We start from the raw sequence: 24,567 nt of genomic DNA on the forward strand, positions 1-24,567 counted from the left end.
GGGCTTTAAACTTTGAATTGTGCTTGGAAATGCACCGGGAGCCAATAAAGATCCTTTAGGTTATATGGTCCCAGGGGCCACTCCCGGTTACCAGTCTAGCTGCCGCATTCTGGATGAGCTGTAGCTTCCAGGTCTCCTTCAAAGGTAGCCCCACGTAGAGCGCATTACAGTGGTCCAAGTGGGAGATAACTACAGCACGCACCACTCTGGCAAGACAGTCTGTGGGCAGATAGGGTCTCAGCCTGCGTACCAGATGGAGCTGGTAGACAGCTGCCCTGGACACAGAATTGACCTGCGCCTCCTCAGACAGCTGTGTCCAAAATGATTCCCAGGATGTGCACCTGGTTCTTCAGGGACACAGTTACTCCATTCAGGACCAGGGAGTCTCTCACACTACTGGCAGCATTAGTACCAATAGGTAGCTGGAGCTCCAATATGAAATTTAACTGGACTTGGATGTGATGTGCCAAACTGCAAGCTAATCCTTACCACTCTCTTACCTGGCAGTAGCCAATTGTGGGATTCCGAAAAGCATATGCTGTCAGTACTCTTCGAAGTGCAGCAATCCCCAGCTCATTCTGGAAGGCAGGGTGTTCTGGCATTGATCGATGTAAGTCTCGTTCTATTTCCTCTGTAGCAAGGCTATACTTTCCCAGTGACTGTTCCACCATGTCTGCATAATACCCAGGGTGAGTAGCCATCTCGTTCCAGGCTCCTGCAGTGACGCACACAAAAACTAGTCAGTTTCAATCCCTTGTGGATGTGCTAGACCATGGACTAAATGCATGACATAATGCTGTTATATGTGTATTTAGATATCATTTTTAAACTCATGTCAGCTATCCTGCAATGCATGAATGTGATCTCTCCATTAATCTTTCAAGAGAAGAAAACTCAACATGGGCCACCACTGGTCAGGATAAATGCAGGGATGGGGAACAGCAGGTGCTGTCAGACTCCAGCTCCCTTCAGCTTCAGCCAATATTGTCATTGGTCAGCAATGGTGGGAACTGCAGTCCAGCAACATCAGGAGGGTGAACTGTTCCCCATCCCTGGACCATTGGAAGGAATTATAGATGATTTGTGAGGTCACTTCCAGCTTTGGGAACCCCTACATTGTAACAGTGGAAGTAGCCCACAAAGATTAACTGAAAAACTTCTATTCCCATTAAAAGGGAAACCTGTTGAGCATATAATGTCTCACCTGAAAATAGGAGCCATAGCTCTCCACGAAGATTCTCTGGAATCCCTTTTAGCACCAGTTCACGGGTCTTGGCTGTGCGATACATACACATTCCTCTCCCATACTCAAAAAAATGAATGTTCCATGACTCCTCTTTCATTGTCTCCTTTGCCTAAAGAAACCATTACTGTGATCACAATACTGGAAACTTCAGATGACCAAACCCTGGGATTTTCTTTCCACTCTTACACAGCATACTTTGCTCTATAAATAATCTATTAACATCGATCTCTTATAGTAACTGGCAAAGATATTGTAATAGAAATGTGCAAGATGAAACAAGATATCAAATAGCTCCCCTCTCAACGGGCAGTTTTGTTTTGTTTTAAAAACAGAATAGGCACCAAGGCAGCACATCTCACGGACTATCTGCTTTAATATACACTCAGCAAAATTAAGTTGGGACTCAATCTCTAGCATAGTTATATGGTATATTATTGCTGTGTTCAGAGAGTAGCATTTTGGGATACATAAGGATTAGTACAGGCATGCCTGAATGGATTAGCATTCACAAGACAAAATAATATGATCAACCCAATTACTTTCTCACATATCTACTTTTATAATACAAGGCAATGCATCATCTCCCCAATGTAGTGCCCCAACAGACTTTTATGGAACACAAGCACTAAGAACCAACTTTTGCCATTGGCTTCCAGGCCCAATGCAAGATGTTGGTCTTAAGTTAAAAAGTATTTAAAAACCTAACCATGTGAATCCTGAAGGTCACTAAATGGGGCCTTGCTTAAGATTTCCGTCCTTGGGGGACATGCCTTAGTTTTTTTGTGCCTGGTTTTTCTTCTTTCAAATTTATTGCCAAAGGCCTTAAGGTTGAGCCATCCAAAAAATAGGTACAGCTATTGTTAAAAAATATTACCCATGTCTTTAATACATAGATGAACATCTTTTGAATTCTTTTTTGCAAATTAAATCTGACTGACCCCCCCCTCAATACATATGGTTTTATAGAGGATTTTATTGTACTAGTTTTAGAACTATTGACACCCCCCTCCCACAATAAAAGAGTTGGTGACTTACCCCTTTTGGTCCAATGAGCTCCTCAGTGTTGTTCCCGAACAGTTTAAGCAGTCCCTGGGATGCTGTTGGTACTTCATCTGTGCAAAAATTGGCCAGCTGATTGTTGAGAGGTGAGACAGGGCTGGCTGCAAGTGGGCTGCTGGGAGACAGCTCTGAAATTTCCTTTAAAATGTACAAACTGAAAATTATAAAGGAACAAACAGGCTTCCATTGCAATTTAAATGGCATTTAGTGTGACTAAAAGGTGTTCCAAGGCTTTATAATATAGGTACATTAGAGACCACTGTTAGTGCATTTCAATTCATCTTTTTTTAATTCTTCACTGAGGTGGCCATCTATGATGTACAGGAAGGTCACTAACAACAAGGGATGAGGGTGGCACTGTGGGTTAAACCACAGAGCCTAGGACTTGCCGATCAGGTCAGCAGATCAAATCCCTGCAACGGGGTGAGCTCCCGTTGCTCGGTCCCTGCTCATGCCAATCTAGCAGTTTGAAAGCACGTCAAAGTGCAAGTAAATAAATAGGTACCACTCCGGCGGGAAGGTAAATGGAGTTTCCGTGCGCTGCTCTGGTTCGCCAGAAGTGGCTTAGTCATGCTGGCCACATGACCCGGAAGCTGTATGCCGGCTCCCTCGGCCAATAAAGCGAGATGAGCGCCGCAACCCCAGAGTCGGTCACGATTGGACCTAATGGTCAGGGGTCCCTTTACCTTTACCTGTTAGGTGGCTATGGCCCCTGTCTAAATCATTAGTGGGAAGTGCCCAGCTAATTTTTTCGAAACCAAAAAATACTGTGATTTTAAAATGGATAGTGCAATTTGTGAATTTGGATCTGTTACGGCAAATATCAGGTGAAGTGAAATCAAAAGTCAGGTTTTGGTCCACCATCTTGATTCAGAATGGCACTTGGCACCCAAACATCAACATAGAACCCCACCCCAAAAACCCTATTGCTGAGCTTAGTGACCGTATCTCAAGAGGCGGGTGAAACTATGTCAAAAAATGGATGAAGCCACACCAAAGTGACATTTCCATCTTGTTTCAAAATGGCACCCAGTGCCCAAATGGCGATGAAGTCTGCTGCCCCACCTTTGGAACCCTTGTGCCAACTTTGTTGATATATTGAAAGGCAGCCAAACCTATGCCAAAAAACAAAGTCACGCTCAAGTCACGTTTTGGTTCACATGTTGATTCAAAGTGGCAGCCAGCATACAAACAATGATGAATGGCACCCCCACCCTGGAAACCCTGGTGCCAAATTTGGTGACTTCTCAAGAAATGACCAAATGTTAAGAGAACAAATGGACAAACCACTTCCCCAAATATATAGATGTGTTTGCAAATGTTTATGTCTCAGTATACAGCACATTATTATGCATATGCCTCAAAAAGGCAGTATGTGAAGCAGCACTGAGTGGTAATGACCAATAAGCTTACCACTACAACAACAACAGTCAGATGGAGCCTGATGATACTGACCAACAGGCTTAGCAACACTCCATGAGATTCCCAAATTATTGATCAGCATTATGAATATAAAGTGTTGTTCCACCGTCTCAAACAATATGAAATGTCACTGAGTAAGTCTACCAATCAGTGACAGTGGGAACAGTGACCAGCTTGTTTTACATTGTCTCTAGCCTGTTGGTCCTGGATGCTTAAAAAAAAAAGTTCAGCCAGCTTTCACCAATATACAGAGATTTGCACCCCTCATATGTGTTCCTCTACCCACTTGCTTCTGAAGTTCATCTTTCTTTATGCCTCCCGACACCGAAGCCATCACACAACACTGTTCATTAACTGAGCCCTCATCCCTGTCATTTGGTTCACTACTATGAAGTGGAATGACAGTGAATTATGAGCCCATTATCCCATGTGGAAAACCATCATTGATGACATTGCTCCTAGAGAATTTAGCCAGAGTTCTCAGCCACTTTCCCCTTTGCTCAGCATCTGAGGCAGTCAAGTGCTGCCTAATCTGCTTTCCCTTAAGACTAGCATGGTATGACGCATCATTTTTCTCTGATAAAAGCAGAACGTGCTGGATAGAATCCAGGGCACTTAGGTAGCTCACTCAGTGTGTAGCTCTGAGCAAACAGCACTGAACTGAGCTAAGAAGCAACCATTAAGCATACCATCTCATGAACCAAGTATATGAGGAAGGGTGGAACCATTAAACAAAATGGAACAGACGACCAATAATTTATACACACCTACACCACCAGACACATCCAGGATGGACAGGATGAACTGGCCACCTAACTTGTGCATTCACAGCCAAATCAACACATATGTCACACAAGCTATGCTGTACATCTCCCTCCCCTACAGGGAGATTATCTCAGGTAAGAAAATCATTAAGGGCAAACACAATAAGTCACTTTATACCAGCTCAGACTATCTATCCTACTAGCCCCTGTTTTACTTTAATAATGCTAGCATCTCTTGATGATCTTTGGTAGGCACTGTGCTTTGGGGGAAGCTGCTTCCATTTCCCCCAGAACTACCTGATGGCCAAACAGAGGCATCTCTGTTAGTTGTGTGCAAAAGGGGTCAAAGGTAGTTAAGCATCTGCTTATCTTCATTGCCTATGATAGGTAAGTATTTTGATATAAGTCTATCTCTCAACAGAAAAAGGAGGACAGCTAGGGTATGCTACTGCTGACCCCCTCTGTTGGACTTGCACATGCCCTTACATGGCACAGTCACATGAAGAGTGAAACTTTATACGTCAAGACATGAGGGATATATTAAACTAACAGTGAGGCAGGGCACTTTGGGAAAACCTTCAGCATGCAAACATCTGCTCTATCACTAAGCTATGATTTCAGCTTCCCTTAGTCAGAGTTCCCAACCACTTTCTTCCTCATTCTCACATCTGAGGCAGTCAGTGCTGCCTCATCCATTTTCCCTTAGACTAATAACCTTGTAATAACCTTGTATCATTAAGAAAATGCTTTCTCTCTAACAAGAACTCCCCACAGGATAAAAATTAGACTCTATTTCATCTCAATATTGAGAATATAGGTCATATCTGACTGAATAAGTAGATAATTTCCCAAATCTTTTGGATAAAGTTAAAAAAAACACCCAGTGTCCTTTCCATTGTGGGTCACTGGCCACAACTCTAAGCCATTTCCCCTTTCCACCAAATGGAAATGAAGCAGATGACTTAGCCTTATGTCCAAATCAGTACTCATTGTTTGTTTGTTTTCTCCAAACAAACTACAAGTACTGGTTCAGAAGTAACACTAAACCATCTACTTTGTGGTTTGATTCCCTGTCGATAAAGGTAGGAGTTTAGTGGAAGAGCTCAAGTTGCATGCAAAAACTAATTTGCTAAACTATGGGCTATGGTTTAGTAATGCACCTAAACATGGCCAATGTAAGCAAATGAAACACCAGGGTTCAAGCATCTAGCTTTAGAAAGAGGGGCTATCTGAAGAAACCACATGTCAAAACATATTTGAAATTTGTCATAACCATGATGCAATAATAGCAGGGGCTTTTCAATGCTCAGTTCTCATACCTCGTGTGCATTGTCACCACAGCTCTTCTTCCGTCCTCCTCCATTGTTACACGATTGCTTGGACGGAGTTTTCTGCAGGAAGTCAGAGATTCTCTGCACCAGGAAATCACGGTCTTTCAGGTTAGCAAAAAGGAAGGTCATTTTGCTTTTGGTACTGATGGACAGTGGGCTAGGCAATACACTGGAACTGTCAGCTTTTTCAACAATTGTGACCTAGAGAATATACATGGGGATCATTTGGGTGTATCAGGCTCCTCTGTATTAACATAACTTCTAAATTTAACTTTTAATAGATTATTCACAACTATGTCAGTTATCTTACTAGCAATTCCATTAATTGATACATATGGAGGTGAATGCTGTCAAGATATTCCTGAAGACACTGAGTTTTTTTCTGTACAGGTAGATGCCACAGTGTATGTGAAACACAGAAAACTGAAATGCTGCAAGAAGTGTGATAAAGAAAGGCTATTCTACTTATGTTCCACATTTCTGAAACACCTGCTTTATTTCAGACGGTTCTCATGCTAAACCAAAAAATGGTTTGGAAGCTGCTCTGACAAAAGTGGAGAGGGAGCCCTTGGATGTGTTTGACTCTCTGTTTTGTATATAAAACTGCTTCTTCAAACAGTGGCCACAGAATTCCTATCAGCTCCCATCTCAAAATATAGCCGCAACTGAAAAATATAACTGGATCTTGTCGCCACTAGCCTAGAAAATTATTTAACCAATAGGCCAATCTACTAACACTCAAAAACAAACCTTCAAATATTTTCTGAAAAAACTGAATAAGAATGTAACTGAGTAAAAATGAGATACTAAGACAATTCATCCTTAAGAAACAGTGTCTCACCTCCCTGAGTGGTATTATGAGATGGCAAGCCTCCTCTGCCTTGCTAGCAAAACAAATATAGTTGTTGGAAACAAACATCTGTCCAGGAATGTGAATTTTGTTGAATGGGGTCCACAAAGTACAATCTGTATGCCCATCAAGACGTTCATCCTTAGGAAGTCGAAATGAAGCACGGTACCATTCATTTTTGGCTCGAGCATCCAAATCTCTGAAGAAAAATGATAATACACACGAGAAACTAAGTGGGGAAATAATACATTCCACTATCCAACCATTACAGGAAATGCCCCTTTTCAATGCAGCTTACTCAAGATTCTATTTCCATCAAACACAAAGTTAGGCCTGAGTATTGAAAGGCAAAAATTCCTAGTGAGGATAAATACTTTTTCACCCCCATAATCATTTGGTTGCCCTTTTCTTAACCTTTTCCAGCTCTATAATATCTTTTGTGGTGAGAAGAACCAGTGCATTGCTGTACAACACCCTGACATTTTATGAGATGGTGGTATACAACTATTTCTATATATAAATTAAGACATAAATTGTGAAAAGATGCAGGTGTTGACAAAAATAATGCTCAAATCAAAGGAAAATACATTTTGTCAACTTCAGTGTCAAGGATGGTGGATCTAGTCCAACAAAAGTTCAGTACCCACAAGGGATCCCCATAGGGTATAATAGAACCTTTTTCTCCCCTACTTCTGTGTACATAGAGACACTCAGCACCCCAAACTGCTATAGAGAATGGGAGATCTATTCATGCCTCTAACATCCCATCCAGCCCTCCCAGCACTACCTGAACAGAGGAATGGATGGGGAGATGCACAAAAACACCCATTCTCCATAATGGCCTGGTCTACCGAGATCTTATGAAATTACATACTAGAGTGGTTGAGATAAGGAGGAACACAGCCCTATGATGGATTAGTGCAAGCCCATAGGATACAATCAGAAAACTAATATCCTTCCATTGGAATGACACCAAGAGAACAACTTCACAAATATTAATTTTTCTACAGTCCATTTTCCATTTCCAGTACAACATCCAAGTCAAAGGTTCCTGAATCACTTAGTAGGTTCAAGAAATGTAAAAAGTATGCACAAGAAGGGGCTGAGAGCTGTCCAATATAAAACATAAACCCTGATTTCTGGAAAACTTAATCCACATGGTTTATGTTTCTGTGATTTCCAGGCACAATGATACAATCCAGTCCAGGAACATATTTAACTATTCTTAAAACGATTCCTTGTGCCAAGGGGTGTGTGAGTGTAGCAGGAGAGGGAGGGAGATGGACAGAAAGACAGACAGACATACCTTTTGAGTGCTGAAATATTTTTGAGAGGCTTGCTGGGCTTAGGAAGCAACATGTCCTCCACATACCCTTTATTATCAAATAGTTGCCGCATGGCAATGTTAGCCAGCTGTTCCATTAACTTGAAGGTCTCGTTGATGTTGAGGAACATAGAGAAGTAGAGCTCACTGTCCCTGGTACTCACTTTGATGCATTCAGGGAATAGAAGGGTGGCATTCTTCTCCAGCTGGGTTACATCTACCCACTGGACTATTAAGGTCACTAGGGAAACATGCAAACGCGAAGCAACAATTACTATCCGATTTCTAACAGACATTTTAAACAATTTGGAACACAACAGATTTGAAGCCTATCTGTTTTTCTTTTTTTAGTTATTGCTTGACTCAGCGAAGTACTTAAGCAGAAAGAAAACAGATTGGGAAGGAAGCCCTGCAAAATATTTTACAAATGTTGTTCAAATAATATTTGGGGGCTGCAGTATGGATGTAGGGCTGCTGATTGCTTAAATATCACTAAAAACAACAACAACAGGAGTGCAACCTCCCCTCCCTTCTGGAGTACCATTTTCTTCCATTGCCCCAACTGGGCCTCACTATTAAGACAATATGGATGTACAACCAGATATGAAACCACCTTTAAAAAGGGCAGTTAGAAGTGTTGGACAAAAAAACATTAAGCAGCTGACCACTTACCTTCTTTGCCTAAAAGGAAAGAATAGAAACAAAGGTGATTAACAGTCAGATACAGCCAGCCTTGCCTAGGGACACGCCCTTTCCAATAGCTGCAGGAATAGTAATTCACTAGTTTCTCTACTTCAGGCATTCCGAACTGTTTACGCATCTTCAGTTCAGCTTCTTTAAATTTACCAGGATCTTCTTCCCCCTGAGGCTGCTGATTCTTATTTTCTTCAGCAATGATGCCCTGCAGGAAGGAGTAGCAAAAGTAGCAGATGAAAACATAATGGCCTCTACAATTCTTTGTTGCATTATTTATTTGCTATGCACAGCTGACAAGTGTACCACTTGAGGTTATGCTTCTGGGTGGATATACTATAATTTCCAAACACTCAAAGTTCAATGTCTGTCGTTGGGCGGCATCTGGAGGGCCAGGGGTTCCTCACACCTGATCGAAAGACTGAAAAAAAATATATATCTGCACTGTACTCTGAAATATGTGATAGCTCATCCACGACTACTGTGCTTGTTGAGTGGTTGTGCCAATGCACATATGCATATTGAATACTGCCAGTAACATTTGTGACAAGGCACCCAATGTTGTGTGAACTTCCTTCAAAAGTTGTTTATGTTTATTTGTTTTACACTGACTGCATGCAAAGTTTTAAATCAGGGCTGGCTGAAAGCATGGTGCTCTGAGACGCTGCCTCTTCCACCAGCACGTTGAGCCCCATCGCTGCCAAAGGCTCCCCATGTGTGACCTGGCGAGTGCCTGTGCCGTCATTGTGCACTAAAGTCATTGTGCAGTAAAGTTTAACACTTTTAAAGTAGCACCCTCTGGGGCCGCAATGTCTCACTAAGAGAAGGGGCTCACCATGTCTAATGAGAACACCGGTTTAAGCCTCAAGTGCCAAACCTACTGTAAAGAAAATCATGCAGGCAGTGAAGGAGTACAACTGCAATAAAAGGCGGAAAAAATACTTCCACACGGAAAGTAGCAACAGGCGTATATATCCTTGCCCAAGCAAGGATATATGAAAATATATGGAAGTCTGTTCAAACTGAACCTTGGCTCAAGCGCAATCATAGTGTTGATCTTTAACTATATGGTAGAATGTTAAACTAGCCAGCCTATTTTATTGTTCCAGGTGAAACGAAAACACTCTAGATAGGTGGCTCTTTCATCCCTTCCTCATAGCATATGGCAAATATTTGTCCTACATCCAGCTTTATGTAACAGTTCACAGCCTGCAGTTCTTATGGATTGCCATTCTGTTGCTAAAAAACTGGAAAAGTTCCATGACGAATAGGTGCCACTTACATGTATCTTGCCCTTGACAAAGGTAGTGATATCTTCTTCATTGTCAAAGATAGAAAGTGTCTGAAGCAGATTATTTTCTAGCCATTCCCAGTGTTTTGTTATTTCCTTACGCGATGAACCTAAGGAGAAATTCAGAAACATTCAGATAACAGCTACTATAAGGAGCAGGTTAATAGTTTGGGGGTTCTCTTGGATCCACTATTATCACTGGGGGCAGAAGTGGCTCCAGTAGCATGGAGTGCCTTCTACCATCTTTTGGCTTGGCGGTCTAGCTATGTTCCTTCCATGGAAAGGGATAATCCAGTGTCAGTAATCTGTAATCTCGAAACTTCTAGATTAGATTACTGCAATGTGGTGTATGTGGGGCTGCCTCTGACGATGGCTAGGAAACTGCAGCTGGTGCATAATACAGCAGCGAGGCTGCTGATGGACATGTAGCTATCTGATCACATCACCAGTTCTGGCAAAATGACAGTGGCTATGTATATTTTTTGAAGCTCAATTCAAAGTGCTGGTTTTAACATACAAAGCCACATACAGGTCGACACCAATAGCTAATGGAACACATCTCCTGACTGGAACATGCATACTGCAGCCGAGGCTTTTATCTAGGTGATCTCTATGAGAAAGGTTCAGTGAGCATTTCAATTACCCTCCCTCCAATTTATTGAATACTCTCTTCTGTAAAGCCTGCCTGGCACCAGCATCAATATCCTTTTAGCACCAGGATCAGATGTACTCTTCTCCCAGGTTTTTTGAAGGATTATGGTAATCATGCTTCCTGCTGTTTCTCTAGCTGTATTTTTGGGGTGGGGTGGGAGATGTTGTTCTTTTATGGTTTAACTGTAACTTCACCACTTAAAATTTAATATAAGGAATAGAAGATTAAATACTTTCTACTACTGGTTAAATTAGATAGCCAGTATTTACTTAATATACCTCTGCCAACTCCCCGGCAGCCCACCCTCTACTTCACACAAATTTGCTTGATATCAGCAAATTGGTTTTGAACAGTTCCTGGACAATCAGGGGTTTTTTTCTACTCCACCTGATACAATTATAGAATAATGGATTAAAACTTTGAGTAAAATGGCCATAATCCAGATGTGCAACCATGGTCCACATGTACACCCAGATTTTTCTAAACTTTTCAGAATGTGCCTCTGAAGAAGACTTGAACTGCTCAAAAATCCTTTTGAGGATATTGTAGTTAAAGAGCATTTAAAAGCTGGCTGTGGGGGACAGCAATCATACACTGGCAGAATTTGTTTGTTACAGAATGGTATTTACTCACCACATGCCACTGCCCAATAGATTTGAGAATCCTGTGTCTGGTGTAAAATTCTGTAAGGAGCAACCCTAGCGCTTGAGTCCAAAACCACATCCAAGGTTCCCACAAGCAGCCCTAAGAAGACCAAGATGCGGAGAGAAACATAATGAATATGATCTGAGCAAATGAGAGAGTGAAATAAATGGGGGGATGATTTAAAATAAAGTGTTTATTGATACAAAAGTTGATAAAGGATGTGAGATCCCAAGAAGGGTCTACTGAATCAGACAAAAGGCCCATCTAGTCCAACATTCTTCTTAAGAGTGCCTAAGCAGATTCCCAAGGGAAGCCCGCAAACAGGACCTAAGCACTACAGCATTCATCCCACCTGCCATGAACGGCAACTGGTATTCAGGGCATACTGTCTCCAACAGTTTCACTGGATGTCTCTGAGTTCCAGTATTATGTAAAGGTAAAGGTAAAGGTACCCCTGCCCGAGCGGGCCAGTCTTGACAGACTCTGGGGTTTGTGCGCTCATCTCACTCTATAGGCCGGGGGCCAGCGCTGTCCGGAGACACTTCCGGGTCACGTGGCCAACGTGACAAAGCTGCATCTGGCGAGCCAGCGCAGCACACGGAACGCCGTTTACCTTCCCGCTGGTAAGCGGTACCTATTTATCTACTTGCACCCGGGGGTGCTTTCGAACTGCTAGGTTGGCAGGCGCTGGGACCGAGCAGCGGGAGCGCACCCCGCCGCGGGGATTCGAACCGCCGACCTTTCGATCGGCAAGCCCTAGGCGCTGAGGCTTTTACCCACAGCGCCACCCGCGTCCCTCCAGTATTATGAGGGAGGAATAAAAAAACCTCTGTGTTCACCTTCTCCACACCATGCATAATTTTATACACCCCTATCATGCTGCCTTTTCTCTGAACTGAAGTCCCAAATGTTGTATCCTTTCCTCTTAGGGGAGTTGTTCTATCATCCCCATGGTCATCTTAGATTGTTTAAGCCACCCCACTTTTTAAAAAACACACAGATAAAGCAACTGTCTGAAATGCTTGGTTCAGACACAATGCTAAACCATGCCCCTTGTGCATGGGGAAATTCCGCTTTCTTTTTGGGGTTGTGGCAAATCATAGTTTCCTACTTGTCCAAACTATGGTTTGTGCTTTCCCTTCAAACCAAAATTGGGAATAACAAAGGTCAATCCATAGTTTCCAATCCTGATCTGAAGGGCAAGCACAAACCACACTTTGCACATTAAGGAGAGACTGAGGTTTCACAAACATTTGAAAAGCAGAGTCACTAAAACAATGCATTCTTAACAGGGAAAGGAACACTGAGGCACAACAGCTGAAGGAGAACTGAAATTTATACAGCATCAAAACTGGGTTTAATGCAGTGTTAGAATAGCATACTTGAAGCTTCTTCGCAAATGCCTTCAGAATGCTGTAAGCGGTAATATTATTTACTATTTTACACAGTGTTAGGCCTGTTGCACATTTTCTGAGTGGAGAAAGACTAGAAAGAATTATGTGATGGTGAGTGGGTGCAGAATTATACTGACAGTATATCATTGCCAATGAAATATTGAAGGAAGTTAAGCTAATGCATTAGCTTTCCAATTGGCACTGTGTACCTGAAAAGAAGTTGTAGTCTCCAAGAGCAGCTGAGAATGTCCTCTTAAATATACTTTGCATATACCACGTCCAAACAACAGAGACGTGCATGTAGGGAGGCACTCTCAGTGATGCATCGCTTTAGAACTAGAACTCTCTTCCTTTAGGGATTTAATAATTTCATATCCTGAGTATCTTCCATAAATGATGCAGGGCATTCCTATTTGTGTCATTTAGTTGTGGGGAGGGGCAAGACAACAAATAACTGCTTGTTTTTCCAAGATGATAAAACTAAGTTTTTACAAAGTATGCAAGATCTGTGATTTTTTTATATAATTAAGATTTGTTGAGGATTGTTAGAAGTTATTTTCAATATGGTAAATTATAAATTTATTATTTTATAAAGATGCTCAGGCCACCCCAAAAGTTTAAACTTGACACAAACAATCTAAAAATTTTGAGTAGTTTGCACTTCAAGGCCATTTCTATTCCAATTTTCTCTTCTAGTCTCTCTCGCACACCCTACCCAAATGATACCATGCATCTGGTTAAGTACACAAAAGCTTATGCCACAAGAAATCACATACAGATGCAACAATAGACTTTTATGCTTTTACTGGAACATGACAACCTTATATGTGTATTTCAAAATGTTCACAGTCTTGCTAGACCACCCACAAAGCTGAAATCTGGTGCATGTGTAGCCCAAGATACAATTCTTCCTAGATAGCTTGTCCAAACTCTGGACATGATGTTTACTTCATAATAGAGGCCATTCTCTGTGCATTCCAGCACAGAGCAAGCAAAGGTATACCTGTGGCAGAATGCTGAACTACAGGAGTTCTGTTGTGTTGTCCGGCTTGGGGAGGGTCAACTTTCAGTAACAGCCGAGAATATGTACATAAACTTATGGAAAGCAAGTTTCATTTGCTTGTAAAATAAACAAAGAATTTCAATGCATAAACCAGTGATTTAAATTTGGCAACAAATACAAGCCTGGCTGTGATAAACTCCCCTTAGGACTTCCTAGGTAGGGCCAGTCCCTGCCGCAAGCTCCAAGAACGAGCTCCTGAAGAGCAGAGTGTTGTTGTTGTTTTTAATGTGTTTGCAATTTTACAAAGAAAAAGAAAATGCTATCAAAGTCCCTTTACACTGTAGATGCTGACTGCATACGGAATACTCTTCAATTTCTTAACTATGGTTAAGAGATTCAAGGAATTCCACAAGCTTTCTTTCCAGAATATATTAAAACTTTAACAAAATGACGTAGACACTGGGGAGGGAAGACTTTTGTTGTTCATTACCTATTATTATTATTATTATTATTATTATTATTATTATTATACCTCCCTATGCCCGTAGATCTCAGGGCAGTTCACAGCACATTATCAGTGATGTCACAGACTCTGTTTAAAATGTGTTATGGACACTTCTGTAACTAACTAGTGAAATGAAACCAGAGGAGGGAGGGAAATCACATGTTCTCAGGAGCAAAATTATTTTGAGAGCTAGGCAAATTGTATTTCCTGAATGGCAACTTTATTTTAATAAATCTTTTTATAACAAATATTCATTATACATGCACTACTTTTCTAAATGGATAGATAGATAGTCTGTGTGGTGAGATAAACTGGGATCTTTTAAAACACCGTTTGAGAAAACAACACACACATGTATATGAACATTTTCTCCTGATAAGAGAAATGTTAGCATTTTATCGCCACATTACCAACTGAATGTTTTTGGCTTAATCTCTCTTTCTATATTAAGAGGCCTGTACGCATATATGTGGGAATTTGCAAAGCTTGAAGCACTTATGACATGAGGGAAAGAACCTGATGAAATATCCCTTCTTATGCAAAGTACTGTTAGGACTAACCAGCTTCACGCTAGGGAGATAGCAGCTGAAATACCTGAAATGCCACTATATATAAGCATTTTGCAGACTTTCGCAAGATTTGCAGCCGCAAAGATACAGCTACCTCTACCACATACATATCACATATCATGTGTGTAAGATCACTAGCTTCTTCTGCCCATATCAAACAAATTACCAGATCCAAGCATATTCAACAAGCAAAATTCACAATTAGGCATGAACTTAGGTACCACTGAAATCTGTGGGATAAATTAGTTGTGACTTATTGATTCAACAACCAACACAGTGCAAACCTATGTATTACTCAGAAGTAAGTCACACTGAGTTCAATGGGACTTACTGTTAGGTAAGTGGATATAGGACTGCAGTCTTAGTCTGGACCCAATCTATTATCTGCACTGTCCTATGGAGATTAACTTTTGTTGAGGCAAATGAAATGATAACACAAGAAAGTATACTTTTGCAGGAAGACTGTGACAGAAAACAACACCACAGCAATGCCATTCCTGTGTTTACATAGGCAACACTTACTGTATTGGAACCAAATTTATCTATAATACAAATATATGCTAAACAGATATGCAGCAATTCACAGAGCTGCTCTGTGTTGGGCCTTCAAGAATCTGCAGTGCAGATGTACTGCATATAGTGTGAATAAATTCAGCTTGTCTCTGGGAGCCAAGCAAATGAGTGGGTATGCTACTGGCATACGGGAATTTTACTTGAAATTAGCTTTTATTGTTTAAAACTACCACAAATGTTACAAGTGTAATACTAAGCTGCTGAAATAATGTGGATTAGCGTGTCAGTCTCTAAAAAGCAAAATAATTAGCTCCCTTGTTTACACTGAAATCCTTTAAAACTGTGCACATATTCTACAAAGCTCTAAAGTAAAATGTTTCAATACCGACATATTATTTACCAAATGAAAATATACAAGTGATGTATTAATAAAAAAGGCCTTTCAACAATGTTTTTCGTTTGTTTTGTTTCTTCCCCACGTCAGACGTTGCGAAACTCCACAGAGCCCCTCCTCTGTATTTTATTGGCACACACGGGAGGGGCACCTTCGAATATACATATTTACATGGCACGCACCCCCCAAATTTCACCTGTGTTGGTGGTTGGGGCGGGGCGGGATCACAAGTCAAGAAGAGCCTGCTGATTTGAAAGCCTTGGGAGAAAGGGGAAACCAGTGTAGGTGCTTTTGCGCACAGGCACCTTCACCCAGGGCAGGACCAAACCCGTTCAGCACCCAGAAGCATCCTCTCTGGTCCACCTGGAGAAAGGGTGGGGAGGTAGAGGAGACACCCAGGGCAACGGGCGATGCCACTAGCCAACTACTTGGCTGGCTGGATGGGGGGGGGGCACTGGACCTGACACCCGCAAGCCGCAGCGGCCCTGGGCAAAGAGGCCCGGCTCGCTGTGCGTTTTAAAGCGAGGGATGAGGGGCAGCTTGCGGCTGCGAAGGCGCTTTGGGGCGCTGCCCCGATTGGGCCCATTCTCTCCCCGAGAGGCCTTCCCAGCAGCGCCTCTGCTGCCCGCGAGGCCCTGGGCGGCGGCGGCGGCCGATGGACTCCCCTCTTCCAACTCCTCCTCGCCCAGCTGGCGAGCGGCGGCTCCAGCACTCACCCGTCAGGCCTCCCCCCTTGCCGTGGCCCCGCCGCCGCTGCAGGAGGAAGAAGGGGTTGGCCCGCTCCGTCACCCACAGCGCGTTGGCCAGCAGCACCTCCTCCGGGCCCAGCCACATAGCGGGGCCGTTGCCGCTGCGGCGCCACTGCCGCCGCCGCCACCGCCACCACCACCACCTGGGCACACTCCGCCGTCTCCGAACCGGGGCTGGCCCGACAGTCACAGGTGGGTCACGGGGGCTACGCACGTCGCGGACCGAGCCCGGAGGAGCTGTTGCCTGCCTACTGCGCCCTCTAGCGGCGTGGCTGGCGCACGGCGGCGCAGGGAAAGCGGCCATATTTTTTTGTCGTCGTCGTCCCGCTCAGTGCGAGGCTAAGCCGAGTCCAGCCTCTTCCCAAGCCGCCTAAAACCACGACGGTCGTCGCCTTGTCCAACGCACACATTGGGGAAGTGGGGCTGCATGGCTGCTATACCCGTTCGACCTGGGAGTAACACCCCCTCCCTCTGAAGTCAGTGGGGCCTTCTCATGAGGAGACCTGTCTAGAGTGGCGCCGTCAATCCCCGTTGCACCTGGCGAGACTTGGAGTGTGTCATGCGGTGAGCAAAGCTGTGTGACCCCGCAGAGAAAGGCAAATACCCTGCTGTTTCTCCCTACCGCTAGTTGGGGTCTCCGCCTCACTCTGCTAATGGCAGGACCAGCGCTGAGTATCATACGCAACCCCAGTCATTTCTTCACATGATAATAGGAACCCACTTTTAAACCAGTCTTCTGACACCTGAGAATGTCCCATCCCCATTTCACACGGCTGAAGGTCCCACTCCAGCAGTGCATGCCAAATCCATTTGTTGTTCAACAGGCTTGTGCTGCACTGTTTTTTTAAAGGACAGGAAAATGGTGGTTCTTTGGGTTAAAGGTATTTTAGAAAACATAGTGTCATTCCACAAGGAGCTCAACATGGGCCTCAGCCATCTGAAATAGTAGGTAATGCATGTGTAGAACCTCACTGCTTGTGGGCATGCATTTACAAGGATAAAAACAGGAGACCAAATGCACATACTTAGTAGCAAGTGGCACTGAACTCAATGGGACTTAATTCTGAGTAGGTATTTCAGATTGTGCCATCAAGGGTGGTGGTGGGTGGAACTTCTAGAGATCCTGGACATGGAGTTGAGCATCTGAAGAGAGCTATCAACTCATGCTAACAAAAATATTTTAAAAAGATGTTATGAATATCTGAAAGGCAGAAATAAGTGGTTTATAAGGAACTGGGATCAGAAAATCAGAACCATCCTTGGTTAAATAGAGGCAATTAGAGCATATGGAATCACAACTGGAAGGAAAGCAGTCATCTTTCCATAATCAGGCTAAAAATAATCACAAATCATCTGACAGAGGAGCTGGAAAGGGTACAGGAAATAGTTGTAGAATAGGGCCATCACCTCTTTGCCTGGGCCCTTGCTCCTTTAACAGTAATAATAGGAATTAAAGGCCCAGCAAACAGAGACAATGCTGCTCTAGAATAATGTCTCATACACCTGAGCTTCATGCGTTCAAAACCTGGGAAGGCAAAATGAATAAATATTCCCAGAGGCACAAGGCAATCTGATCTGAGGGGGAAATCCTTCTTGACCACAAATACAGCACCATTGCCACTTGAGCTCATTCACTGCTGCAGGCAGCATTAAGGTTTTGGCACACTACTACAAAAAGCGCTGTGTGGTGGTGTGCTAGTTTGGCACTGCCCAAAACTAACCACATGACTGGCTTGAGAACTGGAAACCACCAGGTTTCATTTAGCAATTGTTATGTACTGAGAACAATAGGATCCAAATTGCAGCAGTCTGATTAGTCCTAGAACAATAGGATTCAGAATGCAGCAGTCTGATTGGCCCTGGAACAATGCAGCAGCATGATTGGTTGGCAGGAACCACCCAATCCTGCTCCAGATTGAAGTGAATCCACAACCTGATTGGCTTACAGTAGAATTCTGGAATTAGCCAATCATGTGCAGCCCATTGTGTAAATAATGTATATAAGGCAGATACTGGGAGGGGAATTCCATTCATTCCTCCTCACCACTATGAGCTGAATAAAGAGCATGAAATCACTTTGCGACTCTGAGTATATTTCACTGGCGACGAAGGTGGGATCCCGCTGAGCTGACTGCCACACACAGCACCGCAGCACCGCTACCTGCCGCACCGCTGCCTCGCACCGTGTATCCAGGCTTCAGCTCCGAGACACAAGGAACTCAGAATGGCAACCAACAGCAGCTTCTCGCCATTCAACCCAGCATCTGGAGACTGGGAAGCGTACGCCTCCCGTTTCACCTTCCTCCTGGAAGCCAAAGGGGTCACCGACGAAGAAGACGCCAAGAAGAGGGCAATATTCTTCAGCGTCTGCGGAGAGGAGACGTTTGAAATCGCCCGGGCTCTCCTTGCGCCTGAAGACGTCGCTACTGTTCCATACAAAACAATAATGGAACAGCTGAAGGGGCACTTTTCGCCACAGCCCTCAGTGGTGGCTCGTCGAAATGCCTTCTACGCAAAGCGACAAGCCCCTGGGGAAACCATAACTGGGTTTGTGACCTCTCTCCGCCAAGCCGCCCGGTTCTGCAACTTCTCAGAGCTGGAGAACATGCTTCGTGACCGCCTCGTCGGTGGCCTGAAGGATGAGAAGCTGCAACGACGCCTCTACGCTAAGAAGGACCTAACGTTCCAGGTCGCTCTGGAGGAGGCCCTGGCAACGGAAGCTGCCGAGAGGTCGACGCAAGAGGCACGGCCGAGCCTGCCATCCCAACCAAGGGTCCACCACGAAGACCTCACCGACGACTCAGGATCCGACAGGGAGGAGGTGCACCGAGTACAGCAGCGCACTCAAGCAGCGCACAGACCACAGCTGCCTCGACGAGAAGGAGGAAACTGCGCAAGCTGCGGGGAGAGTCACGAGAGGAGGACCTGCCGTTTCCGCAACGCAGAGTGCAGGCAGTGCAGAAAATCGGGACACATCGCCCGGGTGTGTCGGGCTCGGCCCACCCGACACCAGGCATCAGATGACCAACCCAAGAGCCCCAGGTCCCGGGGCCCAACGCACCAAGGCAACTCGACGGAGCTCACGGACTGCCAGGTATACCAGTTGCCCCACCCCAACGTAGAGAAAATTTATGTAGAGGTACAGATAGAGGGGGCCCCATGCCGCATGGAGCTTGACACGGGTTCAACTCTATCCATAATCTCGGCAAAGACCTTAAGGAAACTGTGTCCTACTGGGGGTCCCAAACTCAGGCCGGCCCCATTCACCCTACGGGACTTCCAGAAACGTAAGGTCCCCACAATGGGGGTGGGGACCTTCAGGGTGCAATACCGAGGGCGGACACGGCAACTGGACTTGCTTGTGGTCAAGGGCCCCTACATTAGCTTACTGGGATTGGCATGGTTTGGACCACTGGGGCTAGCTGTCACCGGGGTGAACCACACTACCTTACAAGTGGACGTGGACGCCATATGCAAGGAATTTCCAGGGGTTTTCGACGGGAAATTGGGACAGTATACGGGCCCCCCCATTGCGCTACAGCTTGACCCCGCAGTACGACCGGTCAGGCTCAAGGCCCGCCGGGTCCCGTTCGCCTTGAAACCCCGTATAGACGAGGAATTGGACCGACTCGTGGAGCAAGGAGTGCTGGAGCCAGTGCCTAATGCCCCCTGGGAAACTCCAATCGTCACACCCGTCAAGCCTAATGGTTCGGTCCGCATCTGCGCAGACTACAAGTGTACCATAAACAAGGCCCTCACGGCCCACGCATACCCAGTGCCAGTGGTCAGCCATGTCCTTGCCACCCTGGCTGGGTCGAAAATTTTTGGCAAGCTGGACTTGGCCCAAGCATATCAACAGCTGCCAGTAGATGAGGCCACAGCAGAGGCACAGACGATTGTGACGCACAGAGGAGCGTTCAGAGTAAAGCGGCTGCAATTCGGGGTCAGCGTGGCACCAGGCATATTCCAGAATCTAATGGACTCTCTCCTTAAAGGGATTCCTGGTGTCACCCCCTTCTTCGATGATGTGTTGATTGCCGGGCCCACACCAGAGGAGTTTGAGGACCGCCTCCGCACCGTTCTGCACCGTTTCCAGACGGCGGGTCTCAAGGTGAAGCGGGAAAAATGTCTACTAGGAGTGCCTCAGGTGGACTTTCTGGGATTTATGGTGGACGCAGAAGGGGTCCACCCGACTGGGGACAAGGTACGGGCCATTTGTGATGCCCCCGCGCCCAAGAGCAAGACTGAACTTCAGGCCTTCTTGGGATTATTGAACTTTTACCATTCCTTCCTTCCCCACAAGGCGGCGGTAGCGGAGCCCCTACACAGACTCCTGGACAAGCGGGCCCCTTGGGTGTGGGGCCAGCGCCAGGAGGCCGCATTCCAGGCAGTCAAGGACTTGCTTGTCTCAAACTCTGTCTTGGCACACTTCGACGAGAGGCTGCCGGTGGTGCTAGCATGCGACGCCTCACCCTATGGCATTGGCGCTGTCCTGGGGCACCAACTCCCGGATGGAAGAGAGGTACCGGTGGCGTACTTTTCCCAGACACTCAACGCAACCGAGCGGAACTACTCGCAAATTGACAAGGAGGGTCTGGCAATTGTGAAGGGAGTAAAAAAATTCCATGATTTCTTGTACGGGCGGCCCTTCACCGTGGTGACTGACCACAAGCCGTTGCTTGGCTTGTTTGCCCCCGAAAAGCAGACCCCCCAAGTGCTGTCTCCTCGCGTCCTCAGGTGGTCAATTTTCCTTGCCAGCTACCAGTATGCACTGATTCACCGACCTGGGAAGGCGATGGGCCATGCGGACGCCCTCAGCAGGCTACCACTACCGGAAACAGGCCCTGACCCAGCACCTGCACAAGAGGTCATGAGCCTGGAGCTGCTTCCCGACCGCCCCATTCAGGCACAAGAAGTTGCACACCATTCCAAGAAAGATAGGGTCATCTCCCGGGTCCTGGACTGGGTGTGGAGGGGATGGCCCAGCAGCAGCCCTGGGCCAGAATTCGCCGGCTACACAACCCGCAAACATGAACTGTCGGCCCACAAGGGGTGCCTGTTATGGGGAAGCAGAGTCGTTGTTCCCCAGCCCCTACGCAAAAGGGTCCTCACAGCCCTACACGAGACACATCCAGGGGTAGTAAGAATGAAGGCCCTTGCCAGGAGTTATGTGTGGTGGCCAGGGATTGATGGAGAGATAGAGGCCTGGGTCAAACACTGCCAGGCCTGCCAAGAATCCCGCCCAGATCCCCCAAGGGCCCCAGTCCAATCCTGGGAGTCCGCCCGAGCACCATGGTCACGCCTGCACGTGGATTTCGCTGGCCCCTTTCAGGGGAAAACATTCTTCATAGTGGTGGACTCCTACACCAAATGGCTGGAAGTCGCACTGGTACCGTCCACTTCCACGTCCGCAGCCATCCGGGTACTACGCAGGCTGTTTGCAACCCACGGGCTCCCTGACACTCTCGTCTCAGACAACGGGACTGCATTTACGTCAGGAGAATTCCAAACCTTCACAGCACAGAACGCCATCCGCCACATCCGTTCGGCGCCGTTCCACCCTGCCACCAATGGCCAAGCAGAACGCATGGTGCGGACCACCAAGGACACCCTTCGCCGCATGACGCAAGGGGACTGGGAGTACCGCCTTGCCACATTCCTTCTAGCACAGCACAGCACCCCCAGCTCAATGACTGGCCGGAGCCCCGCTGAACTACTAATGGGTCGGCGCCTTGCAATCAGATTGGACCGCCTTCACCCCGATAGAGCTCAGGATGAGGTAGTGGTGGGGGAAGGCAGGAACCCCCGGACCTTCGAGGCCCAGGACCCAGTGTACGCAAAGAATTTTGGGGCAGGCCCAGCATGGGTACCCGCCACAGTCACCAGGGTCACTGGCCCAGTGTCGTACGAGGTGCTAACGGATGGGGGGCAATGCTGGCGCCGCCACTGCGACCAGATACGGCGACGATTCCCGGGAGAAACCCAGGAGGAGGACAGGTCAGAGGAGTCCCAAGGGAACAGCGGGGCAGTGAGGCCCATAGAGCAAGAGGGGCCAGCAGGAGAGGCAGAATCAGTAAATACAGAGAGGACCCGTGAGGCAGAAAGGACACCAGAACCAGAACCACGACTGAGCGAGCCGGTTGCACCAGACCAAACAACCCCATCACAGCCAGCACCCTTGGAACATGAGCCAGAACCTGAACCCCAGACCAGGGAACACCACAGGCCGCAACGCACACGTAGGCCACCGGCATACCTTGAGGACTATGAATGCGACCTCCCGGGCAGGACTGGAACTTAGAGGGGAGGGGTGTTATGTACTGAGAACAATAGGATCCAAATTGCAGCAGTCTGATTAGTCCTAGAACAATAGGATTCAGAATGCAGCAGTCTGATTGGCCCTGGAACAATGCAGCAGCATGATTGGTTGGCAGGAACCACCCAATCCTGCTCCAGATTGAAGTGAATCCACAACCTGATTGGCTTACAGTAGAATTCTGGAATTAGCCAATCATGTGCAGCCCATTGTGTAAATAATGTATATAAGGCAGATACTGGGAGGGGAATTCCATTCATTCCTCCTCACCACTATGAGCTGAATAAAGAGCATGAAATCACTTTGCGACTCTGAGTATATTTCAGCAATGAAGACAGGACTGAAATGAAAGTTGATTCCATCCAATGACCTGTCTGTGACTGTGACCATCTTTGATGTGCCAGCACCCCTCCCACCACTGCATAACTAAATAAATAAATATTATATAGGAAACACTCATGGAACAGGAAGGTACCTTTTCCCTTACCACCACTGCTGCTCTGACAGCAAGAAGCTGTTGTTGCAATCATCCCCATCAGTAGCATGGGCAGCTAAATAATAATAAATAGTAATAATAATAAAGGGTTCAATAATAATAAAGGCTCCAATACTTTGGCCACCTCATGAGAAGAGAAGACTCCCTGGAAAAGACCCTGATGTTGGGAAAGATAGAGGGCACAAGGAGAAGGGGACGACAGAGGACAAGATGGTTGGATAGTGTTCTCAAAGCTACTAGCATGAGTTTGACCGAACTGCGGGAGGCGGTGGAGGATAGAGGTGCCTGGCGTGCTCTGGTCCATGGGGTCACGAAGAGTTGGACACGACTAAACAACTAAACAACAACAATAAAGGGTTAGCATGGTTTGTGCTGCATTAGAGTCAATGTCTGATGCCATAGGAGAAGCAATTCCCTGCTGAACGACTGAGACGACAGATTCTTTTACCACATTACCTGTTTTAGAGCACTGCAATTTCTATTAATAAGTTCTCATTCTTCTGAATGTAGTGGCACCTACACAGTTACTTCTCCACAACATTCCTGAGCTGCAACAACCCATTTTATTTTAGTGCTTATTACAATTCTTGAAGCACAAAGGATTGCTCACCTTGTTTTTCTGAAGCTAACTTACAAAAGGCATGGATAAATCTTCTGAAATGCCTAGTGTTCACTTAAATGTCTCTCTGCCAGAATGACTGCATTTGTCAGGGCAATTCACAAAACAAAGCAGTAGATGGATTAAACAACTCTCTTGGGATGCACTAAACTAAAGCTATTCACTATCCCTGATAAAATAGAAAACATTTAAATTATATTCTATGTTGCATATTGGCAAAAGCCACAAATCTTGGGCTTAATATGCAGTCCTGTTCCTATCTCTAGCTATGCAGTACCAGAATTGGTCTCTTTTTGCCCTCTGCCCTTTTCCGGAATAAATATTAGCTGCCATTTGTTTTAAGCCTACTGAGACAATGACTTCGTGACATAAATGCACTGGTTCCAATTTGCTTCTGAGCTCAATTCAAAGTGTTGGTGATTCCCATTAAAGTCCTAAACTGCTTAGGTATGAGATACCTTAGGTCAGAGGTTCCCAACTCACCCCACCCTCCATGGAACACTTAAAATATTGCTAAATAGGGTCTTAGCGGACCATTTAATAATTCTATTGTAACAACTGTAATGCAATGTGCTAGATGTGATAAATTTCATTGCTTCTTTTATTTTTAGTGTATTACCATTTTAATTCCATAGAATTAAAATATTTACAATAAATATTAAAATCAAATTAATGGCTGTGCCATCTCCAGTCTTCAGCCACAAATCCACAGACATGCCTGAATGAGGCTCA

General features: G+C 45.5%; 1 protein-coding gene across 2 annotated transcripts in view; it reads right to left on the reverse strand.

Moving 5' to 3' along the window:
* TBC1D9B (TBC1 domain family member 9B) overlaps positions 1-16,582 on the reverse strand; it is a 31,961-nt gene extending 15,379 nt beyond the window's left edge. The window contains exons 1-10 of one of the 2 annotated variants that reach the window (XM_082211736.1): positions 16,372-16,582; positions 11,266-11,376; positions 9,972-10,090; positions 8,669-8,897; positions 7,979-8,237; positions 6,664-6,871; positions 5,811-6,023; positions 2,282-2,443; positions 1,205-1,355; positions 501-715 (exon numbers count right to left, since the gene is read on the reverse strand). In XM_082211736.1, the coding sequence (XP_082067862.1) occupies positions 501-715; positions 1,205-1,355; positions 2,282-2,443; positions 5,811-6,023; positions 6,664-6,871; positions 7,979-8,237; positions 8,669-8,897; positions 9,972-10,090; positions 11,266-11,376; positions 16,372-16,489 (1,785 nt within the window). In that variant the 5' untranslated portion in view covers positions 16,490-16,582. The remainder of the gene's footprint in view (positions 1-500; positions 716-1,204; positions 1,356-2,281; positions 2,444-5,810; positions 6,024-6,663; positions 6,872-7,978; positions 8,238-8,668; positions 8,898-9,971; positions 10,091-11,265; positions 11,377-16,371) is intronic. The other variant, XM_082211737.1, reaches the window with a different exon arrangement.
* Between the last annotated feature and the right edge of the window lie 7,985 nt (positions 16,583-24,567).

This window comes from Podarcis vaucheri (genome assembly GCF_965113315.1).
Source record: "Podarcis vaucheri genome assembly, chromosome: 2".
NCBI lineage: Eukaryota > Metazoa > Chordata > Lepidosauria > Squamata > Lacertidae > Podarcis > Podarcis vaucheri.